Raw genomic sequence first — 19610 nt, 5'->3', positions numbered from 1 at the left:
AATTTAAGTTACTGAAAGACCTTACATATTTTGTGGAAATGTCTCGCATTAAAACAGACTAAGCAACCTGCTCTAAGTGAACAATGTGTTTGCATACTACCATTACTCCATAATTCTCATGATGGGACTGCTAGACAAAACAGCAGGTCTTGAGTTAGTAGGAGCTCAGCAGGAGCCAGTTAAATCTAAATGTAAATATTTTTCTGAGGTTTCTCAGTGACTGTCATTTAGATGAGGTTAAGAAAGATACAATCCAGCCTGAGTGGTAACTCTTCAGTAGAAGGAGAAAGCTTGAACAGACTCCTTTGAGTGTCAGGCCACTTACTCTTCTGTGAAATCCTGAGGTATGGACAGTAATGTGCTATCACTGTCTATAGCCAGTGGGTAAGAGGGGTAAGCTTGAACATTGCTTAGACGTTAACCATTCACAGCACAGGCTTTATCATTTTGCCTGTTGCTTAGACTCATGTGACAAGCCGTGAGCAAGACCCTGGGCAAAGTCTTCGAGAAAGAGGTCTGTATTAGTGCCTTTGTTACTATGCCGTGTCATAGTGGAAAAAGTCAGGTCTCGATGCTAGTAACTTGCAAAGTTAGCTTCAGTTATGTCTTCTGGGGCCTTGCCGGGTTGCTTCCAACACTGATTTTTTTTTTTTTTTGGTTTTAAGCCATTTGGGAAAGAGATTGGGCAATTCTTGAAAAATAATGGGGAAAGGGAAAGGTGTATACACAATTAGTTGTGTGTGGACTAGAATGCCTTTTTGTGGGAGAAGGGAAGGAGAGCAAATGCATGTATGTTGGGTAGGTGAAAGGTCTTGGGGATTTGTTGCTTCTCAATGATTAACTGCTATCATGTTTGCTCTCAGGCAAGAACCATGTGATGCGGGATATAGACACCTAAGCACTACATATGGTTGTTACAAGATGAGGATTATGGCAGGTTGTGAGGTTCAGTGTAAGGTACAGTTTCACATACGGCTTGAGCTCACTGCTGCCAAGAGGGAAAGGCCTTTCTTCCCATTCTTGCCATTTACTGTGTGCCATGCTGGTGCTTTTTGGACATCGAAGAACTGATTTGACTTATTTAAAAGACAGCAGCATTTCCTTGTGTTGGTAGTCTTCTGTCAGTTTTAGTGGTTAAACTGATAAGTAGTGGGAACAACAGCAAGACTACCCTATTTTGGTGACTGAGCTCAACACATCTTGTGGTCTATAGTCAAAGAGACATTATCACCTTGGAGTAGGCTAGTGAGCATCCAGAGAATGGGGGAAAGAGAATTTTACCACTTCTTGAGATAAGGGGCTGTTTACAAGGCAGTCAGGTACATGAGATGGTGAGAAACAGTGCAGAAATGAAACAAGTGAAACAAGGCTGATGAATCCCAGGCTGTCACTTTGTCAGGACTAGACAGCAAGTCTGTTGATAAGATCAAACCAGAAGGTTACCCATTAGGATATGTGGATTAATTGTGACTTTTTCATTTCTGCACCTATTTTTTCATATGTGCTTATAACTGTTTTGTCTGTAGTGATAGATCAGTTGTTGCTTCCTTTGCATGTTACCTTACCCTGGCCTCAATTAAGATCAGTACCTGCGTGAGAAACAAGTGAGTTTTTTTACTTATGGGTAAAGCAAACCTCCTTGGCTGAAGTAACCGAGAACCTCTGTAGTTTACGGTAGCAAGAAGATGAGCTTGACTCAGTTTCAGCTGCAGAAGTCAGCTGGAGGGCAGCTATCACAGATTTGAGGCAGAAGTGTCTTCGAATAACCAGCAGTGACCAGGAAGTGATATTTCAGCATGCAGTCTGAGTGCTCATGAGCTGAAGGTTGCAGGGAATGTGTCATGCTAGAAGATAATGAGGCATTAAGAGACAAGTTTGACTATAACTTGGATATATTTAACCTGATACCAGGTAGATATTATCTTCTATCTGGACAACACAGTCTTCTCTTCTGAAACTGCTGAATTTGCTTTCAGCTGGATGCGTGAACAAGACAGAGGGTCATAGTCTGTGTCAGTGAATCACCAGAAGTTTTTTCCCCTGGTTATTGATGGGTTATTTTCTATTGAGCACGAAGCTGAGTGCTGACTGGTAGAGCCCAAACAAAATGGGCTTCCATTTTGGAATGGAAACTTGAGCAAGACACTGTAGTGCAAAATACTAATAGTGATCTGAAACCTGCTCAGAAGTGGGTGGCAACTGGAAATTTTGAAGAATTTCACAGGTCTCTGTCAAAGTGGAAAACTGGAAAATCTCTCAAGTAATTCCTACTCAGACTGCCATTAGGTTACCTTTCTGTTTTCCTGATAGTATATTTTCAGTTTAGCAGTTTAAAAAAATAAACAAGCCACCCTCTAAATACAGGTAGTCGTTCTTAAGAGATTATTTCACCAAGTGAACCAAACTTTTATCTCTGCTACAGCAATATGTGTCATTCTCCACTGATGGAGAAATGGCTTGCCGTGATTCTGTGTCATGAGGAAGGGGAAAAATAGAGAATGACAAGGTTTTCATGAATACCTTCTATGATAAAACGTAGTAGAATAATTTGCTGTTTGTAGTCATTGTTAATAACTCATAATGTATTGCTTAACTTATCACTGGAGTGTGACTTTCCAGTGGTAATGTCCACTTTCTATTGAGTTCTGTAAATATGAGTAATTATCAAATCAAAATAATAACATTTTAATTTTGGTCCTGCAAACTCCCTTCCTGTACCTGAGGGCATGAACTTCTTACAAATATAGGCTGCATAACCATGGAGTGTTTTACCAGGTCTTCTGGTACCCTTATCTGGGTAAAAAATTTGGAGTTTTTAAACCTTGAATAGCTACAGAATACTTCGTTTTCAATAGGTATGAGCAGCAAGAGAATGAAAAACACTGAAGTAGAAGGGTTGTGGTTTTTTAAGGACTATCTACACTGATGATCAGTTGTTTCCATCTAATGGAAATACTCGGTGAGAATGTGTAGGCGGAGGCACTCTAAAGAACTGCTTTTAAAGGAGTTTCAGGAGGGAGCAGTATAGAGAGATGTGGAACGAGGAAAATAGTGTTGTTTGAAAATGCAGTATAATATATTATGTAGTAGCGACCCATTTCTATTAAAGAAAATAAATTGGTAAAAGGCAGTATGTGTTTATGGTAGGCTGCCTACACATGCATGCCAAGAAATCCACAAAAGTGGGCTACTACTCAGCATGTTTTAGTATTTGGCCTCAGCCTGCTTTATGCCAGGGTGCATTTATACGTGCTGAAACAGTCTGATTTAATTCAGCAGTGTTGGGAGAGGGAAGGGAAGAAGCCTATCAGCCCTCCTACAGTGATCTCTTCTGGCAGATGAGTTGGGAACTGTGAGAAAAGCATCTTTTGAAAAGGTTAGTGCAGTCACTGTATGAGGTAAAACCTCCCTGCTTAGCTGGGTACAGAGCTCTTGTCTCAAACGGACCAGGCTGTACCCAGGAGCACTGTGTGCTAGCATAACTCTCTTCCTATTTAAGAGCTATCCTCTTCAGCACAGGGTTTTTCTTAATTTGTCACGTCAAGAATGTAGCATTGCAGAAACTACTATCCTGTTGGTGCCCCAAAGAGGGGGAGGAAGCTGGAATGTCAGGCTTTAAATAGGGCAGCTGCTTTTGCGGGCACAAAAGGATAGAGCTTGGGCTGCAAGTATTTAAAACTGAGGAAGAGAATTTACAGTTGTTGAGGTTACCTTCGTGACTTTGGTTTCCTACAAGCTGTGTAGCACTGAGAGATGGAGTGTTTCTTACGTTCAACAGAACAAGAGAAGGTCGCTGAACTGTTATGAAATGGCAGCTCTTTCACTTCTGATTTCTGGCATTTGCTCGGTGGGGCTGTAAACCTCTGTTACTGTGTTGACCTGTTTGGAGCATGGCATACTGAAGTTTTAAAGGTTGCTAATGCAGTAGATAATAAACTGGGATTTTATGCTTAACAGATCAATAAATGTTCCTATAAACTTTTATTTGAATTGCCCTTCTGCTCTCCTATGGTGACTGGGTGATGCTTGGGGTATGAGTAGTATACCTTCCCTCCTCATTTTGCCTGCTGAAAACTGTCCTGAGAAAGCTCTTGCAGCATGGACAACTTCCAGCACTTACATTTTTTTTTTTCTTTCCTGTTTGCTAGTGGCTGCATGTCACAATTGCCATAGCTGGTTCTCGTGATGTTGCCAAGTCATGGCTCCAAATAACATACCTGCAATACTATAAGGTTTCTAAGGCTGTTGTAACGCAAGTCTTACCCAAATTCTCAGATACCCTTGTCCCAGAGTGCAAGGGTAATTTTGGGGGGTTGGAATGAAAAGGTGGACAGGGTTCTCCCAGTCCCAGCTCAGCTCTGGCAACCTTCTACCTCTGTCCCAATGCTTGGGAACCAAGGGGAGCTGATTCACCCCACGTAGTGTTGGGAAAAGATAATTGGGCTAGTCATCTGGCCCTTCTGGATAACAGATCTTCCATCCATTGCCAATTAATGACTGTTCTGTTAACTGCTGTAGCAGTAGTCTGAAAGTTCAGGGTTCAAGCCCTGCTGACACGTAATATGAATGCAAGGAAGCTGTTACCACTGTAGATAATAGAAATTGTTTTTCACTCTTGTTACATGTCCTGAAAACAAAGCCAGGATGTAAGAGACATAAATAGCTCCAGCATGTAAAAGAGATTTACATTAGTTAGGTGAGAGTCAGGCACTTGAAAGCTAGGAAGTAATGGTTTCATGGTTGCCCGCACAATTGTTGTTCTGAACTTTTGTTGGATGCATTATAATGCAGCTTTAGGTAGGGCAATGACCCATCTTTCTGTTTTGTTTCCCCTAAAGAACTTACTAACTCACTTTACAACCTGACATAAGGCAGAATTAATATAGTTTGTGCAACTTTTGCTGTCTTTCTTGTAACAGTTAGTCTTCGAGTTTGTGACCTCGAGGATAATGTGTTAGTGAAGACCCAATTATGTTAATATTCCTGAAGCCATAGTTCCTTGTGCTTCTGTGGTTACAGAGAAGAAATGTGCAGGAAGTATGCCCGTTTGGACCATTATCAATAATCTTTTCCTTAAGGTTTTATGTATTTCCTTCTCAATAACCTGCCACTACTCCTATGTCGTGGCTTTTCATTATTGCTTGATGCTTTTTTCTTTTTTGCATTGTCTAATTTTAATTAGTATTCAGGCAGCTTCAGGCAGTGCAGAAGACTTCTGGTGACTTCCCTCCCCCTGCATGGCATAAAATCAAGCCAGCAGCCTGAAGGATGCGTTTTGGCCTGGAAGCTTTTGCATAGAGTTGCAAGAACTGACTCATAAGATCAGCCCCCTTTCAGCCTATATAGCACAAATCACGATAAGGCAGCCTGTGTTCTGTAAACTATTCTCTGCTAGTGACGGAAAAGGAAAGGGGTGGGGGAGGCAAAGTATGTCTTGCTTCAGGATGAATTACCCTGTTTTGTAAACTCAGTTAACTGGTTTTATAGTCTTGATTTATACGATTATCCTTGACTGAAAAAGGAGTGGATGATGGCCATCGTGTTGCTATTGTGTACTAAAATATCCTTATCCCATGATCAAGTCTCCAGCTAAGGTTCTGATTTTCAGTCTTGTATGGACAAAGTTTGGAGAAATAGGATGCAGGGTTCTCTTAACATGTTATTTTGGGGATGCAATGCCTTGCCCAAACCTTTCATTACTACCGCATTCAGAGCTGTAGCTCAATATCCTGAAAGGTTATCTTTGGCCACGTCTCATTCTGGTCCATCCAGATCTGCTGCATCTCCAGAAGAGGTAGCGGTACTGAAGTATACAAATTACCTGTTTGCAAATATAGTGAGCACATGCTGATACCGTCCATTTCTGCCCTTGGCATCATTCCTCCTGCTGAGAAACTGTCTGGGAGGGATTCTGTTTTGCTGGGGAAATAAGCAAATTTAAGTTCCCAAACCAGTGTGTGAAATTGCCTCACACTCTATACTTTAAACCACGAGCCTGGACAGAAGTATTGTAATAAAAGAAAGGACATGCAGTATTCCTTAGCTAATGAGAAGAAAATGGCTTTTTGACCAAACTGTGAAATACTGGCAGCTTGTATTCAGATCTTTTTCACATTAGGAGTTGTCTAAGAGAGATGAAGGATGCAGTGTAGGTCTAAGAATCTGCTGAGTTCCTACTACTGTCCTATAAACACATTTTTTGTACTTCAGTTCACTATTAAATGACTGAAAGCCTACTGTACTAGGACAGTAAGACTTAAAAAGTATGGCAGACTTTTGTGATTCTTGCACTCTGTAGCAAAAACAAGTTTGGAAGGGACGCACCGCGCAGTAGAAGGTTAACCTAGAAGGGTCTGGTGAGCATCTGTTCCCCGTGCTCCTTGCATATTGTGTGCCACAGAATAAACTACAACCTGCTTTAATAAATCTAAGAAAACCTCATAAAAGGAGACAGTAAAAGGCCATTATTGCAATTTGATGCTATCGGGGAACTAGTGGGTGGAGTTGGTAACAGACTGAGTAGTCTACAGTCCATACTATGTGAGTAAGCAGACAAAAAAATCCAGTTCTCTTACCAACTTGATTTTGAGGAAAACTCCTTCCCAAGAGTAGATCTGGCTGAAAATAAAGCAAAAATGCATAGTTTCAATGTGCATATCCACAGTGTGTTAAATTGGATTAAGTTACAGTACAGTGCTCCTGCTGTGCTAGAGGGTCATGCAAGTGATAACTTTTTCAGACTGGATCAAATATTGTTTAAACTTCAGTTCAGTTATGAATGTTTCAGAATATGGATAAACTTACTGAAGGTATGTTGGTATTATACAGAAAATACAGTACTTTGTGCATTATAAGTTTATTTAAAATTAAGATATGGTTGGTGGGCTGCCAGTATGGGATTGAGGATAGGTTGCCTCCTTGAAAGAAAACAAAAATAAATTCAGTCTCTGAAAATAAGAATTCCAGTTTCCAGATTAAAAAAAAAAAAGAAAAAAAGGCTTGTAATAGGAGAATATTGCATAAAGCCAGGACTATGTATATGTGGAAAGAGATGTGAATCACCAGTGCATATGGTGGAAAATAATGTAATGTTTTGGTGTGTTCTTGGTCATCCAGGTACCAGATTAACCATAAGTAAATTAAAAACTCCATTAAATATTACGTTGAATGTCCCACTGTGTATATAACATGCTTGTTAAAATTCCTGTAATATCCAATACTTAGGAAGCAATTTGGTAGCAATTACTTTTCAGTCTTTGAGTATTTATTTTTCTGAGTGTGTGTATTATATAAATACATATATGTGTATGTATGCATACACACACGTATATATGTGTGTATATATATGAAATACATGCACACATATATTTTTATATATATAAAAATCTTCTTGACAAAGCAAAACAAATGACTTGGCTCACCATGCCTGAGTGTAATAGATTCCACTTACCCAGATTTTTTCCCTGCCTTACTGGAGCAGACTCTGATCAAAGGCTTACTAAGGTTTCTTAGCAGTGTTATTACTGTTGTTCCTTTTTTGGTTTGTGCCTCCCCCCCACCCTGTGTTCTAGCACAAGTTAGCACTGCTTCTTTCCTTTCTTGCCAATGGTGAGCAAGGAGGTTCTTTGCAGGTTTGGGAAGCAACAGCCAATGTGCTTGTCCAGCAGACTGGTGAGTGAAAGGAAGATGCGGGCTCATAGCTGATTCTGTAACTTCCAGTTTTGCACAGGCAAACATGTAGGTGGGACTCCAAAGAGTTAATTATTCAAAGCAAACCAAAAAATACCTCTAGTTATTACCCCCCAGCCAATGTGCTTGTCCAGCAGACTGGTGAGTGAAAGGAAGATGCGGGCTCATAGCTGATTCTGTAACTTCCAGTTTTGCACAGGCAAACATGTAGGTGGGACTCCAAAGAGTTAATTATTCAAAGCAAACCAAAAAATACCTCTAGTTATTATAAACCAGCTCTTCTGATGGTAGCGTATCTTCTCTAACAACTGAAAACCCCTCTACTTGGGTAGAAAACATCAGAATAGCTTTTGGGCTGTTATTTTTAGTCCTTGTGGAAGGAGCCGTTGCGTACTTTCCCAGAATCATAAGCCATCAACTCAAATTCCTGTTAGTAGGTGCCATTCTTCTCTGTCCATTTAAAAAATTAATAAAAATAATAAAATAAAAAGATTATTACTAGCTGCCTCTCTTGGCAAGTGTTCTCATCACAAAGTAGAGCCTGTTGCTGGCAGAGGAGCTTTTGATGTAGAAACTGAAACTATAAATCTGACGTAACATTTGCGGGGTAGCCCTTGAAATGATTGTTTTGGACACCTGGCTGCAGGTGGGAGCTGAGTATTCTGGAATGAGGGGTAGGATATACTAGGAGATGGTAAAAGACATAGTTGCTGGGAAAATAAAGATGGGGAGCACAAACAGGTGTTTTTCAAAGGAAGGTAAAGACATTTTTTTTTTTCCAGGGGTATTGATGGTAAATGTACTTAAATGGCAGTTTAAGCGGAGCGCCTTGGCCTGGCACTTAGGCAGTGAGCCAACTCAAGGTGCTCAGCAGGCTGTGGGACCAGCTGGATGCTGACGTTGCTGCAGGGGAGGGGATGAAAGTGTGTGTGGGACCGTGGCAGCCCTGGCTCGGATCGACTTAAACTACTGTGAAACTGCACCTTTAGGGTAATGCTGCAGTAAATTCTTTGTGAGGGCTGCCTCTTGCAGTACTAGGAAAAAAACCAACCCAACACGTGTCTCTTAGGACTTGGTTCCCCTTTCTGTCTCTTTGAAATGTAAAATTAAATTTTGCCTATTTAAGTATAACTGCTTTAGGGTTCCTCCCACCCCTTGTTCTCTGTCACTCCCTAGCTTGAATCTTCAGCTGTGATCAGATAGCTTTCCAGAAACAAAGGGTAATGCTTATTAATGTTCTCAGAAAGTGGGACAGCCATGCTGGCTTATTTTCCCTTTTGTCTTATTGTTCTACCATTTCACTTTTCTTTCAGTAATTTCAGTGATAATTTAAGCTTGAACTCTTGAATAGTTGGAGTTGCTTAAAAAAAAACTTCATGGAGCAGAAAGTTTGTATGAAAACACTCTTGAATAGTTGGAGTTGCTTAAAAAAAAACTTCATGGAGCAGAAAGTTTGTATGAAAACACTCTGGCTGCTGTCTTTGTTCAACTTGCTTTTTTCTTCTGTGAGGATTTGGATGTGTCGAGGTGGTGGTTTCTGACCAAGTCCATGTCTTTGCTTAAAATGCAAAGCAGTGTTCATGTTGCACCGCTTTGTGCATTGCAGTAACAGAGCTGTCTTTTGGCACAATAGTTGTAAAGATAGATGAGAAAACTGGTTGTACCATACTTCTTCAAGGGAGGTATGGATTGGCAAAGTGACTTCTTGCCTTGAAATTTGCTGGATCTCTCTGGCTGCTGGTAGCTTGAGTTTTTGCAGTGGGTAACTTCAGGATAGCATCACTACAGCTCTATTGGGTGAGTGGTAAGTGTGGTCAAACTAAGAAGGAAGAGTAAGAAAGAACGGGAGAAGAAGTATTTAGTGTGTTAAAATTGAAACTTCCTTATCAGATGACCAACGGTAGTATGTCAACCATTTTTTTAGACTATGTTCTCTTCATTTTGGCCTCTAGTGGAGAGTACCTAATGTGAACTCTGCTCCAGTCTGTTGTATGTGCACATTGACATAACTGAACCAAAGGAATGTAGATTCTGGCGTAGAGACCTTGGTGTGCGATTTGCCATATACTTTTGGATTATATTCACCTAAGCAGGTTATGAGACTCTTAGGACGCTGCTTAACAGGTGTTTGTGCTGTTAATGTAAATACACAGGAAAGTGTAGGTGATTGTATCTTCTTTAAGAGCGCTTTTTTTTTTTTTTTTTTTTAAGAAAAAGATGAATTGGATTGTGGTGCCTGAGGGATCAGGCTTTGTTTCACATCATGAAAGAAGAATTATGTTTGACTTCAGAGAGCTCTCAAATTCATTGAAGACTCCATCTCCTACGCAGTTGAAGCTGAATGTAACATCTGATTGTGCTAGCGAGTTGTGAACCTAGGAGAGACTGAAGGGCAAGAGGAAGCTCAGTTCTGTGGCAACAGATTTGTGATGAAACATGATCTCCAACTTTGCTATTTTGACCAAGAAGGCTGCGATGCCCGCTACCCTGCTCTGTGCTCAGCTGGGTGGCTTGCAGCAGTTGTAAGGGGGTGTGGGTAAAGTAAATAATTTAAACTTGCGTTGTTGTTAATCTTTAGGTGCCCAGGAATCTTGTGGGATGAAAGATGAGATGGGAGTTTGCTGTCTTGTGAAGAGGGAAACAACCCTTTACTGCTTGTGATGGGGTAGGGTCGGATGCCCGCTTAGTTCTTTCAGAATACTTTACTGCCGTGCCTCTACAGTAAGTGGTTATTGGAAAGAAAGAGGGACTGGATGATGGGTCTCTACCCAACTTACCTCTGACCATTTCAGAGCGACTTGCTGCGTATGGTGTCTGCAGCTCTTTGCTCACGCCTCCACTGTGGTATTTGTTCAGCATTGTTGCTGATGGCTGTGCCTGACGGCTGCCTTTTGGTTTCTTCTTCTGTCTGCTGAAGTTTTGAAGCTCTGCCACATCCTCAGAAATGGGTTGGGGTTTGCTTTGCCTCTTGTAAAGATGATTCCATGCCTGGGGCTGCAAATCTTGCTAGGGTCAGCCTAAATTCGACTATATAAAACATGTGGAAGTGGATAAAATAAGACCTACTGGTTTTTTGGCATTGTTAGAGAATGACTGGTTGATAAACGTGACCAAATAAGTATCTCTTTGGGAGATTTTTTGAAGCTTATTTTCACAGCCTTCATTTTTTGGAAGGTAAAATGGCTAACTCCTTGCTATAATTTCTTTTTTTTTCCTCTGACTCCTGGAAGAAGGATATGATTGTCACAAGTGTGCGCTATCCTTATTTGAAAATCCATTTATGTGATCAGATTGTGGGAATATATTCTGATTTAAGCTTTTTTTTGTCTTTCTGTAGGTATCTTCAGTGAGAATAATGATTACAGTCTCATGTATAGTACGGCTATATATTGGATAGTAAAATAAGTAATTCAGTATAATAGCATTTAGTATAACAGCATTCATAAACATTTAACTTGTGGAATTACTCTGGTATCAGATATTTTGAACGTAAGCAGAGCTGGCTCAATTCCAGTCATAGTTGTGGAAACAAATGCTGCAGATGCTCGCAAGTCAAAACATGATGGTACTACTTTGAAAAAGAAGCAAGGGCTATCTGGGTTGTAAAGCCAAGCAGTTATGAATTGCTAAAATCACAGCTGTTATTTCAACCTCAGTTTTTTGGCCCTTGTACTTGCCTGGTGTAACTGCGTGATGTATGAGTCCGGAGGGAAATGCAGTGTGCGCTCAGGTAATTAAAGTCTGTAATATAATGCATACACATTAGGAGACAGAATTAAGGTTGCACTATCATCTGTAAATCTTGCATTTGCTAATTTGAGCGTGTGACTTATTAACTGCTCCCCACCCCTCAAGAACCCCCCAAAAAACACACTGGAAACTGAACTCTCTGACTGATGTTGGCAGCTGGTTGTGTATCCTGAGACTCTGCAAGCTATAGTGCTGCTGCCTTTAGGGACAATTTGTGATAGCCGGCAACAAGAAAAGGTGATGCTTCAGACTGACATGCCTACTCTGGCATTTCAAGTTTCCTACTCAAATAGCTTTAAAATAAATGCAAATTTAAAATATATATTCTTTTAAATCAACTCTTTTATGTACTTTAGAAGATTCTCTTTAGACTACATTTCTGTCAAAGTGGTGTTTTTTCATCAGGACAATTGAAGATGGGTCTGTACTGCCAGAACTAGTTTCCTGTTGAAATTTAAACATTTGTTTTACCCTCCCTCTGTCGTTTATGTGATTAGCTAGTCTTTAGAAAACAAAAAAACCTGAATGTCATGCTGCTTTAAATAAGGAAAAGAACATTCCTATTCTCCCAAGCAGCCCCTGTTTGCATTAAAAAACAGATGAATCTGTTTGGATCAGACTTACCAAAACAAACAGAGTGTACTTTGGATTAAAGACTAAGAGATGGTAAATTTGCCTCAGAATTAAAAAGTCCTGAGTAACTGGAAATTATGACTTCATGGTGTCTATTGGACTATCTGAGCTGTCACAGGACGTATCTGGGGCATATTCTTCCTATGAGTTAGTTGCTGTAATTTGTAATGGTCATGTTGTGAGCCCTCCAAATGTAAGCATCCTGTTTACTTGCTGTTAAGTCCAACAGTTATTACATTTTATGTCTCCAATTTGTGCTATTGGAATAATGTAGCCTGTGATATGTAGAATGGATACCTCCACTGTCTGAGCTGACACTGAATTGTTTTGCAGTTCTTGATTTGCTGGATGAAGACCTTACGTACAGTTACCAGTAAAGCAGAAATGACATATTTGTCAGTGTATGCTGGAGAAATGGACCTGTTGTTACATTAAAAAAAAAAAAAAGGCGCAGCTGCTTGAAATGAAATTTGAATATTGCTGATATAAGTAAAAATATAATGGTTTCTTTCTAAAGGCTGTTCTGGGGTAAGTGGTAACCTGTCTCTTCCATGAGTTTTCCAGCACTATTGGTAGCGATACCTTTTGGGGCATGAGGTGCAGGGTTTATTTCCTGTGTAACTTTAGGGATGGTTTTGTCATGTATACATTTATATTTGGCATTCTGAATGACATCTAAATGTGTGGCTTGCTACCAGGTTGTATGAAATGAGAAGAAATGCCCATGGCATGGGTGCTGTTTACGAGGCCCCTCTCTAATGAGCAGAAGTGGTTCTCTCCTGCATAGGAATGAGCATAATTCCTGAAATGTCTGGTTTTGTTGCTTTGCCCACGCCAAATGACTTCTTCTGATCTTTATTAACTGAGTGCTTATTCTTGTTTGACATGCAAATACATTATAGGCTGAGATTGAGGTCTATATTAAGGTCAAATAAGTGCTTTGTATATGTTACATCAAACTTATGAGGGGAGTTTATTACTGTTTCTGGGAGCAAGATAACTTCTTGAGAGACAGAAATAATGCACTTAGTTCTGTTACACTGAAGCAATGATACTGAACTGCATTACTGTGAGTTTTGTCTCTGTTTAAAATGTCTTCTATCAGTGTGTTAAAGGATGGACTACTTGGAAGATACTACTCCTGGAGCTCTTTTCCCCATTTGGCCTTGACTTTGGGCTATTACACCCCATTATAAATTATCTGAATATCCTTATTGTATCCTACTATTTGAAATACACAGGAGCATACCCATAGTTACTTGCTAAGTTGCTAAGTTTAACCACCTAATGTTGGTGATTAAAAAGTAAGTCAAAGCAAGAGTACTGTCTCTCTTTAAAAAATGGAAGTGGTCTCCTGACATGTCACTTTCTCAATCTTTTTGCCAATAAATTAAGCAAATGAGTTCTTACTATGTTTGCCTGTTTTTTCAGTTGCATTCAGTGTTTATCCTCCTTGTCTGCTGCACTTCTTGCTTCCATCTCTCTCCTCTTTGTCCTGTCCTAAATATATATACTTCCTCCCATGTAAAGGCTGTGATACTGCATTATGGTCGCTGCCTCTCAGGTCTGCTTAAATTCACCTGGGAAAAGAGTATTTGTGCTGGGTGCAATGCAATTCCCTGGCTTGGCTATGAGGTGCTATGATAATAAACTACCCCAGTAAACAAAAATTGGGTTTGTACTACCTGTCTGAAAATACCCACAGCATGAAGTAATTCCACCAGTCAGTGCTTGGAGTCCTGGCCCAGAAACAGCCGTCTGTATGGTGGGGAACAGTGAACTCTCTTACAAAAGATAGCAGTGGATGGGTCTGCACCTCAGCATCTGCGTGGTGCTAATCTATCTTTCTCTCTCTCTTCTCTCCCACCCTTCATTTTTTTTTTTCTTCCTTAAGCTAGTAAGATCAAGCTACATTGCAGTCATCTGGGGAAAGCAATGTCTTCTGCTGGCAACGTTGGAGGCTCAGCAAAGAAATGTTGCATAAATAAAAACAAACAGCAGCCACTGATCCCAGGGACAAGCAAGGTTTTTTTTTGTCCTAGAGCACAAGAATATCAGCATACCAGCTTGTGTTAACATGGAGGAAAAATAGGCCTAGACGTACAATTACTTGTAGTCCTAAGAGGTGATGCCAGCTTGTCAAACCAGGACGTGTGAAAAGAGATCAGTGCCCTGTGATGTGACACTGTGACTTGTAAGATACACACCCAGCAACTTTTGTATGCTTAAGATAGCAACAGTAGTGGTAGAGGGTGCGGTGGTAGGTGTACGTCAGTATTTTGCATCACACTGTGCACATATTTGTGTGGTTTGAGCTTTGAGGATTCAGCCCCCTCCTTAGGATCTTTGAAATGGGGCTTATACCATGAGCTGGTTAAAGGAATGGGTCAAATTAAATGCTCTAGCATAAAGTCGGTGTGGATTTGGTTGTATTGCCTTCTCGGTCCCTGTGCAGTAACAGTGCTGGCATAAAGGTGTCAGAATTGTGGCTGGTACAAGCCCAGGGGAGCCCCATTATTAGATGTGCCTAAAGGGCTATGGAACAACGCCGTGTGTTTGAAGCACACTGGTGATTTGAGTTTGCCCAGTTTGAGGTTTCTGCAATGAAACCTAAATTTAGCACAAACCCGCATTGACTAATTTTAACATTCTGCTGCTGCATGAGGCTCAGTCTAGAGTTACGTGGCATCGGTGATCGTAGCTGAGGCTTGCCTTGATGCTCTAAAATAGTAGCTGGACTTCAGGTCTGGAGTGTATTTTCTCCCTAGGTGTATTAATATTACAACGTTAAAGGCACGTATTTTGCGATACCTACCCTTTGTAGTTTCCATCACAAGATATTCTCCCACCGTGGTTAAATGGGGATCTCGAAGCAATGAGCTGAGCCAACTCTGCAGAGCTCTGTTAGCACCTTAAATAACTTTTTGCATTGCTTCCAACTTTGCAGCGGGCTCTGACTGCACTCCTGTGCGTTGCGTACTGAAGTGAAAGCAGAATTGTTAGCTTGCCCTGGTCACTCATGTGCAGCGTCTGTGGGTATTGCTGTGCAGCCACTGCAGGGTTGAGGGACAGGACACGAGTCTGATAGCATCAGAACTGGGATAGCTGCAAGGGGATTAGGATGAGATGGTTCCTAAATGCAATAATAATCATTGTAACCTGCACTTGTGTGGATAGAGATCTTTTAGTCTGCAAAGCATGTTGAACTGTGCTGTAGGCTATCCCCTATGTCTGTAACTAGATCTTCAGGCAGGGTGGGGGGAATCTGGTCAAGGGAATGGTTTTGAAACCCTCTTAACACCACCACTGCAAACTGGTGACAATGATGCGATTCCATAGCAGATAGTATCCAAGGCTTCGTTTTAACTCTGCAAAGAACTGCTCCTTCAGGAATATAAGCCAGCTGCTGTTCCCAAACTGTTCTTGTTTTTCTTACAGAAGCTGAAAAAAATTTTGAAAGTGTTAAAGCAAATGAAATGTATTTGAATTGTGCATTGTCTGTGTGATGTAGTTACAGGATGAGTTGTTTTGGGGGAAATGAGGAAATACTATCCAGTCTGAGCTTGTATACTTTACCTGGTGTAACTTAAAAAGCTTCGGATATACGATACACTGTAGTAATCCTATCCAGTCTTGGATCCAGGATGGGAGAACACCCTTCTCGCTAAATAGGCTTTGATGCTAACAATTATAGTTTAGATTTTTATTCAAGTTAAGCCATAGATTATTCTTAGTTAGAGTTGGTGCATCTTTTCCACTTCAAAATTTGAAAGAAAGGATACCATTCATTTATGTTGGACTGTGATAATTATCATATTCATCTTGTATTTTTTTGAAATGTAAAGTAGAAATCTTAAACATATGAAAACAAAGACTGTAAGAAATTATAATTATGGGACAATTGGAAGTATAAAATGAATGTTTTAAACTGATGATCTCTCCGCCCCTCCCTAATTTATTTCAGGTTTATGACTCTGACTGTTGCGACAGCATTCTTCTGGAGCTGCGGGAATATCTGCCAAAATACTTCGGTGTCTGGTCACCACCTACTGCACCAAATGGTACTGTTCTAATTTTATCTGTTAATTGAAACCTCCTGGAAAAATCTTCTGGAGACTGATTTTTGGCAGTTGTGAGCTCCGTAGGGTTTTTTTGGTTTTTGTAACCCACTAACGTTCTCCTTAACAACCGGTTCCAGTTTGCAGTCCTCTGGCTGGATTAGGACTTCGGGGTCTTCCTCCCAGGGCAGATGGGGCATGGCCATTTGTATGGCAAACGTTTCCCAAGTAGCTGGACCTGATGCATATTGCCCCAGAGCTGCTGCTCTGGTCTGGGTCATGTCAGAGGAACGGACTGGTTGCGTGTTTATGTCTGGTCAAGCCATCAGAGCAAGAGACAGGTGCTGTGTGGGTGTGTAAGGAAGAAAAAATGGCTAGGTTGGAGCCTAAGGGGAGGCGTTCAAACTAGAATCTGCTGCTGGATCTCCCATATCATACAAAGCAGTTATTTCAGCGGGTACCTTGCTGGGGAGCTCTGCTTGTCATCCTCTGTTACGGGTTTGAATGGAACAAAGCTCTGGTATCTTAACTTTGCATTTGTATAACATGTTAGGAGTCAGGAAGAAAAAGGTATTTTGGGAGGACAATTGGAAGATTGTCTCTTCAAGAGAAAATAGATATCATTGATGTATTTAAAACAAACTAGTTTTTCTTCTGGGGACTTTTCTTATTCACGCTGGGGAAATGGAGCTTCAGGGACACACAGAAACAAAAGGACGCTGTCGAGTCTATTTAAATACACAGGCACCAAAACTAGATGCTGTGCTCCTTTAATATAACTCTGTCGTCTTTTGCTTATGCTGTCACTTGATAGACTTGTTTTCCAAAGAGAGTAGTAAGACAGTGTCCAAAGACACTGTCTAAACTCTGCAAAAATAAATGCAAGGAGGATTGTGGTAGTACCCATCACTTTCTTGGCTCAGACTTGCCTTCACGCTTTCATATTTGGCACTAACTCAAATAGCTCTACCAGAGCTATCTTTTTCCTTCCCTCAAAATTTTAAGTGTGTCATGGAGCTCACTTAATGTCCCCTCCAAATTGCAAATCAATTTTTTCTATTCACAGTAGGATCTTAACATGTAAAAAATATGTGGTCTAGCCAAGATACTGTAATTCAACACATCCCTAGTTTACTTTGGGAATTCACTAGCACTGTGGGGCTGAATTTTGGCAGGTGTCCACCAGTAGTCCAGACGTAGCCAGTAGGAATAACTATTTAAAGGAAGAGTAACTTTTGATTTTGTTTGTTTTACTTCTTGAAAAGACTGTGCGCTATTGGGAGCCCTTTTCATAGAAAGCTATGGCAGGGGTTAAAACAAAACGTTCCATTGCCAACTCTGTTATCTGTACTATTAATGGGTTTTGTGTAGTCTTGATAGAAATCAAATACATTGGAGATGATGGAGCTTAGCAGAATGCATGCATGCTGGATACATCCAAAGCTAAGGAGGTAGCCATTCACGTTGGAAGTCATCTGTTGTTTAGCAGGTATTTGCAAATACAGTTTTGCTAATGCCAGATGTGAAGGAAAGCCTCTGTGATGCATTTGTGCATCACGTGTGCATCAGTGCTTGGCACCAGAGGTGAAAAGAATCAGCAGTGTTGCATTTAGACTGCATAAAAAGTAGGAAAACAAGTTTAGAAAAATAGGAAGAGGGGAAGTAGCCACACAGAGGAGGGACACAGAGAGGCTATTTTGGGGAAATTGGGGATGGGTTTTTTTCCTTTTGCTTCTTTTTTTTTTTTTTTTTTTTCCTTTTGCCCCCCCCCCCCCCCCATGAGCTGTGGATTAAGCTCTGGTTCAAAAGATTGAATATGCTTAGCTGCTGTAGTTTGTCCCAGTGACATTAGATGAGGGAATCTAGCTGCTAGAAAGGTATCTAGTTCTTAGATTGTGGATGTATTTGTAGGTTTTTGCAGTCTTGACGTTGGAAGCCTGACCTTTCCTTTAGTAGTCACTGCTCTACAGACTCTGGGAACACAGCTCCATACAACCTCTGAGTAGTAAACCCAATAATTCCTCATTGTTGTTAAATTGGGCATCGGTGACTTCTAAAAAACCAAGAATTAAATAAAACAATCTATCAGCTACCAAACTGTGCTTGCTACATGTTCTGAACTATATATATTTTTTTAAGAGTGTTTGTGTGGAGGAACAACGGCTTGCCTGGTTTGCCAGGGCAGAGAGAGGATGGCCATTGGCGTCCTTGTTTCATATAAAGTTCTTTTATGAGATAAGTAAGGAGGGCGGCTCTTTGGTGAATGGTGTTTTGTATGTGTAGCATCATAGTTGTTATCTTGGGTAGAGGGTTGAGAGTTTGAGTGGGTTCACACAGACATGAAGAGAATCATAGGCTTGTGGTAGGAAAAAAACCAGAGTAACTTAATTTAGGACCACTCTGAACTTGATCTGTGACCATCTCTGAGTTTCCATGTGACAGGTAAGCAGGAACTGTGGTGGGTAAGGTGGAGAACACAAGGAGTTCATTTTCTTAGAGAAATATTTAGGGAGAAGCATGTCTTCTATGCTGAAAATGTAGATGAGTGGATGAAATTGCAAGCTAAAAGGCGTGAAAGGTATTAAGTGTAAATGAGACTATAGGAAGTGTGACAGAAAAGATGATGCACTGATGTTCACAGTATCAATGAAATTTGTAAAAGAGCTGTCCTGTTATGCTGAACTCGCGTACCTGGTACTACTGCACAGGAGATGGAGTTAGAGGTGGATGACACTCCATCTCCCTAAGCTAATCTAAAATTGGAGTGAGACAAATTGATTTGAACTTTGGGTTCACTGGCATTGTGGGCATTTGGAGTTTATTAATAAAGAAGTGGAAAAGTTGTTGTAAAGATGTAGGAGCCATGTTAAGCTTTTTATATCTCCTGCTGGGAGTTCTGTTTTTTGCTGCCTACTTGTTGCCCCTGCATATTTTTTTTTTTTTAAGTAACTTTACTGCTGCTCATTTCATACTGTGCTCTAATTTTTGTTGCCTAAACTAAGAACAGGGCAGATAAATACAAGCCAGCTTCAAACCTTTCTTTTCTTCCCTTGTTGCTGGGAGCAACTGAGGCTTTTCCTTGCTTATTCATGTGTTTTGAGACGTCTTGTAAGTTATGAGAAGAAGTCAGATGCCTCAAGTTATTTTGTCACTTCTGATTCCAGTGAGGACTGGATGCATCAGCATGTACGTGCTGAAGTCTGCAGTGGTTCATGCCATGCATACTTGCTGAATTTTGGTGGTCTTTTGGTTTGTCTCCTTTGGGACTGTAATAAAATATGTAAATAATATGTCAAGCCACATCTTCCTGCCTCCTTCCCTGGCACTGAAAAATAGAAGGGGGGAGGGCAAGCCTCTGAGGAATGATTTGTTTAAATCCTTGAAATATACAGTCAGGATTATCTACCAAAGCTAAGATACAAAAATCCTTATGAATTCTTTTCTCTGCAGGGGATTTTAATTTAGCTTGTTTTTAGATGG

At 40.6% G+C, this 19610-nt stretch overlaps 1 protein-coding gene across 1 annotated transcript in view; it reads left to right on the top strand.

Annotated features, from left to right (window-relative positions):
* IPMK (inositol polyphosphate multikinase) overlaps nt 1–19610 on the top strand; it is a 41551-nt gene that overhangs the window by 2686 nt on the left and 19255 nt on the right. The window contains exon 3 of the mRNA XM_009275104.2: nt 16037–16133. Within this exon, the coding sequence (XP_009273379.1) occupies nt 16037–16133 (97 nt within the window). The remainder of the gene's footprint in view (nt 1–16036; nt 16134–19610) is intronic.

This window comes from Aptenodytes forsteri, unplaced genomic scaffold (assembly GCF_000699145.1).
Source record: "Aptenodytes forsteri isolate BGI_AS27 unplaced genomic scaffold, ASM69914v1 Scaffold320, whole genome shotgun sequence".
Lineage (NCBI taxonomy): Eukaryota > Metazoa > Chordata > Aves > Sphenisciformes > Spheniscidae > Aptenodytes > Aptenodytes forsteri.
This window is presented reverse-complemented; position numbering and strand designations above follow the sequence as displayed.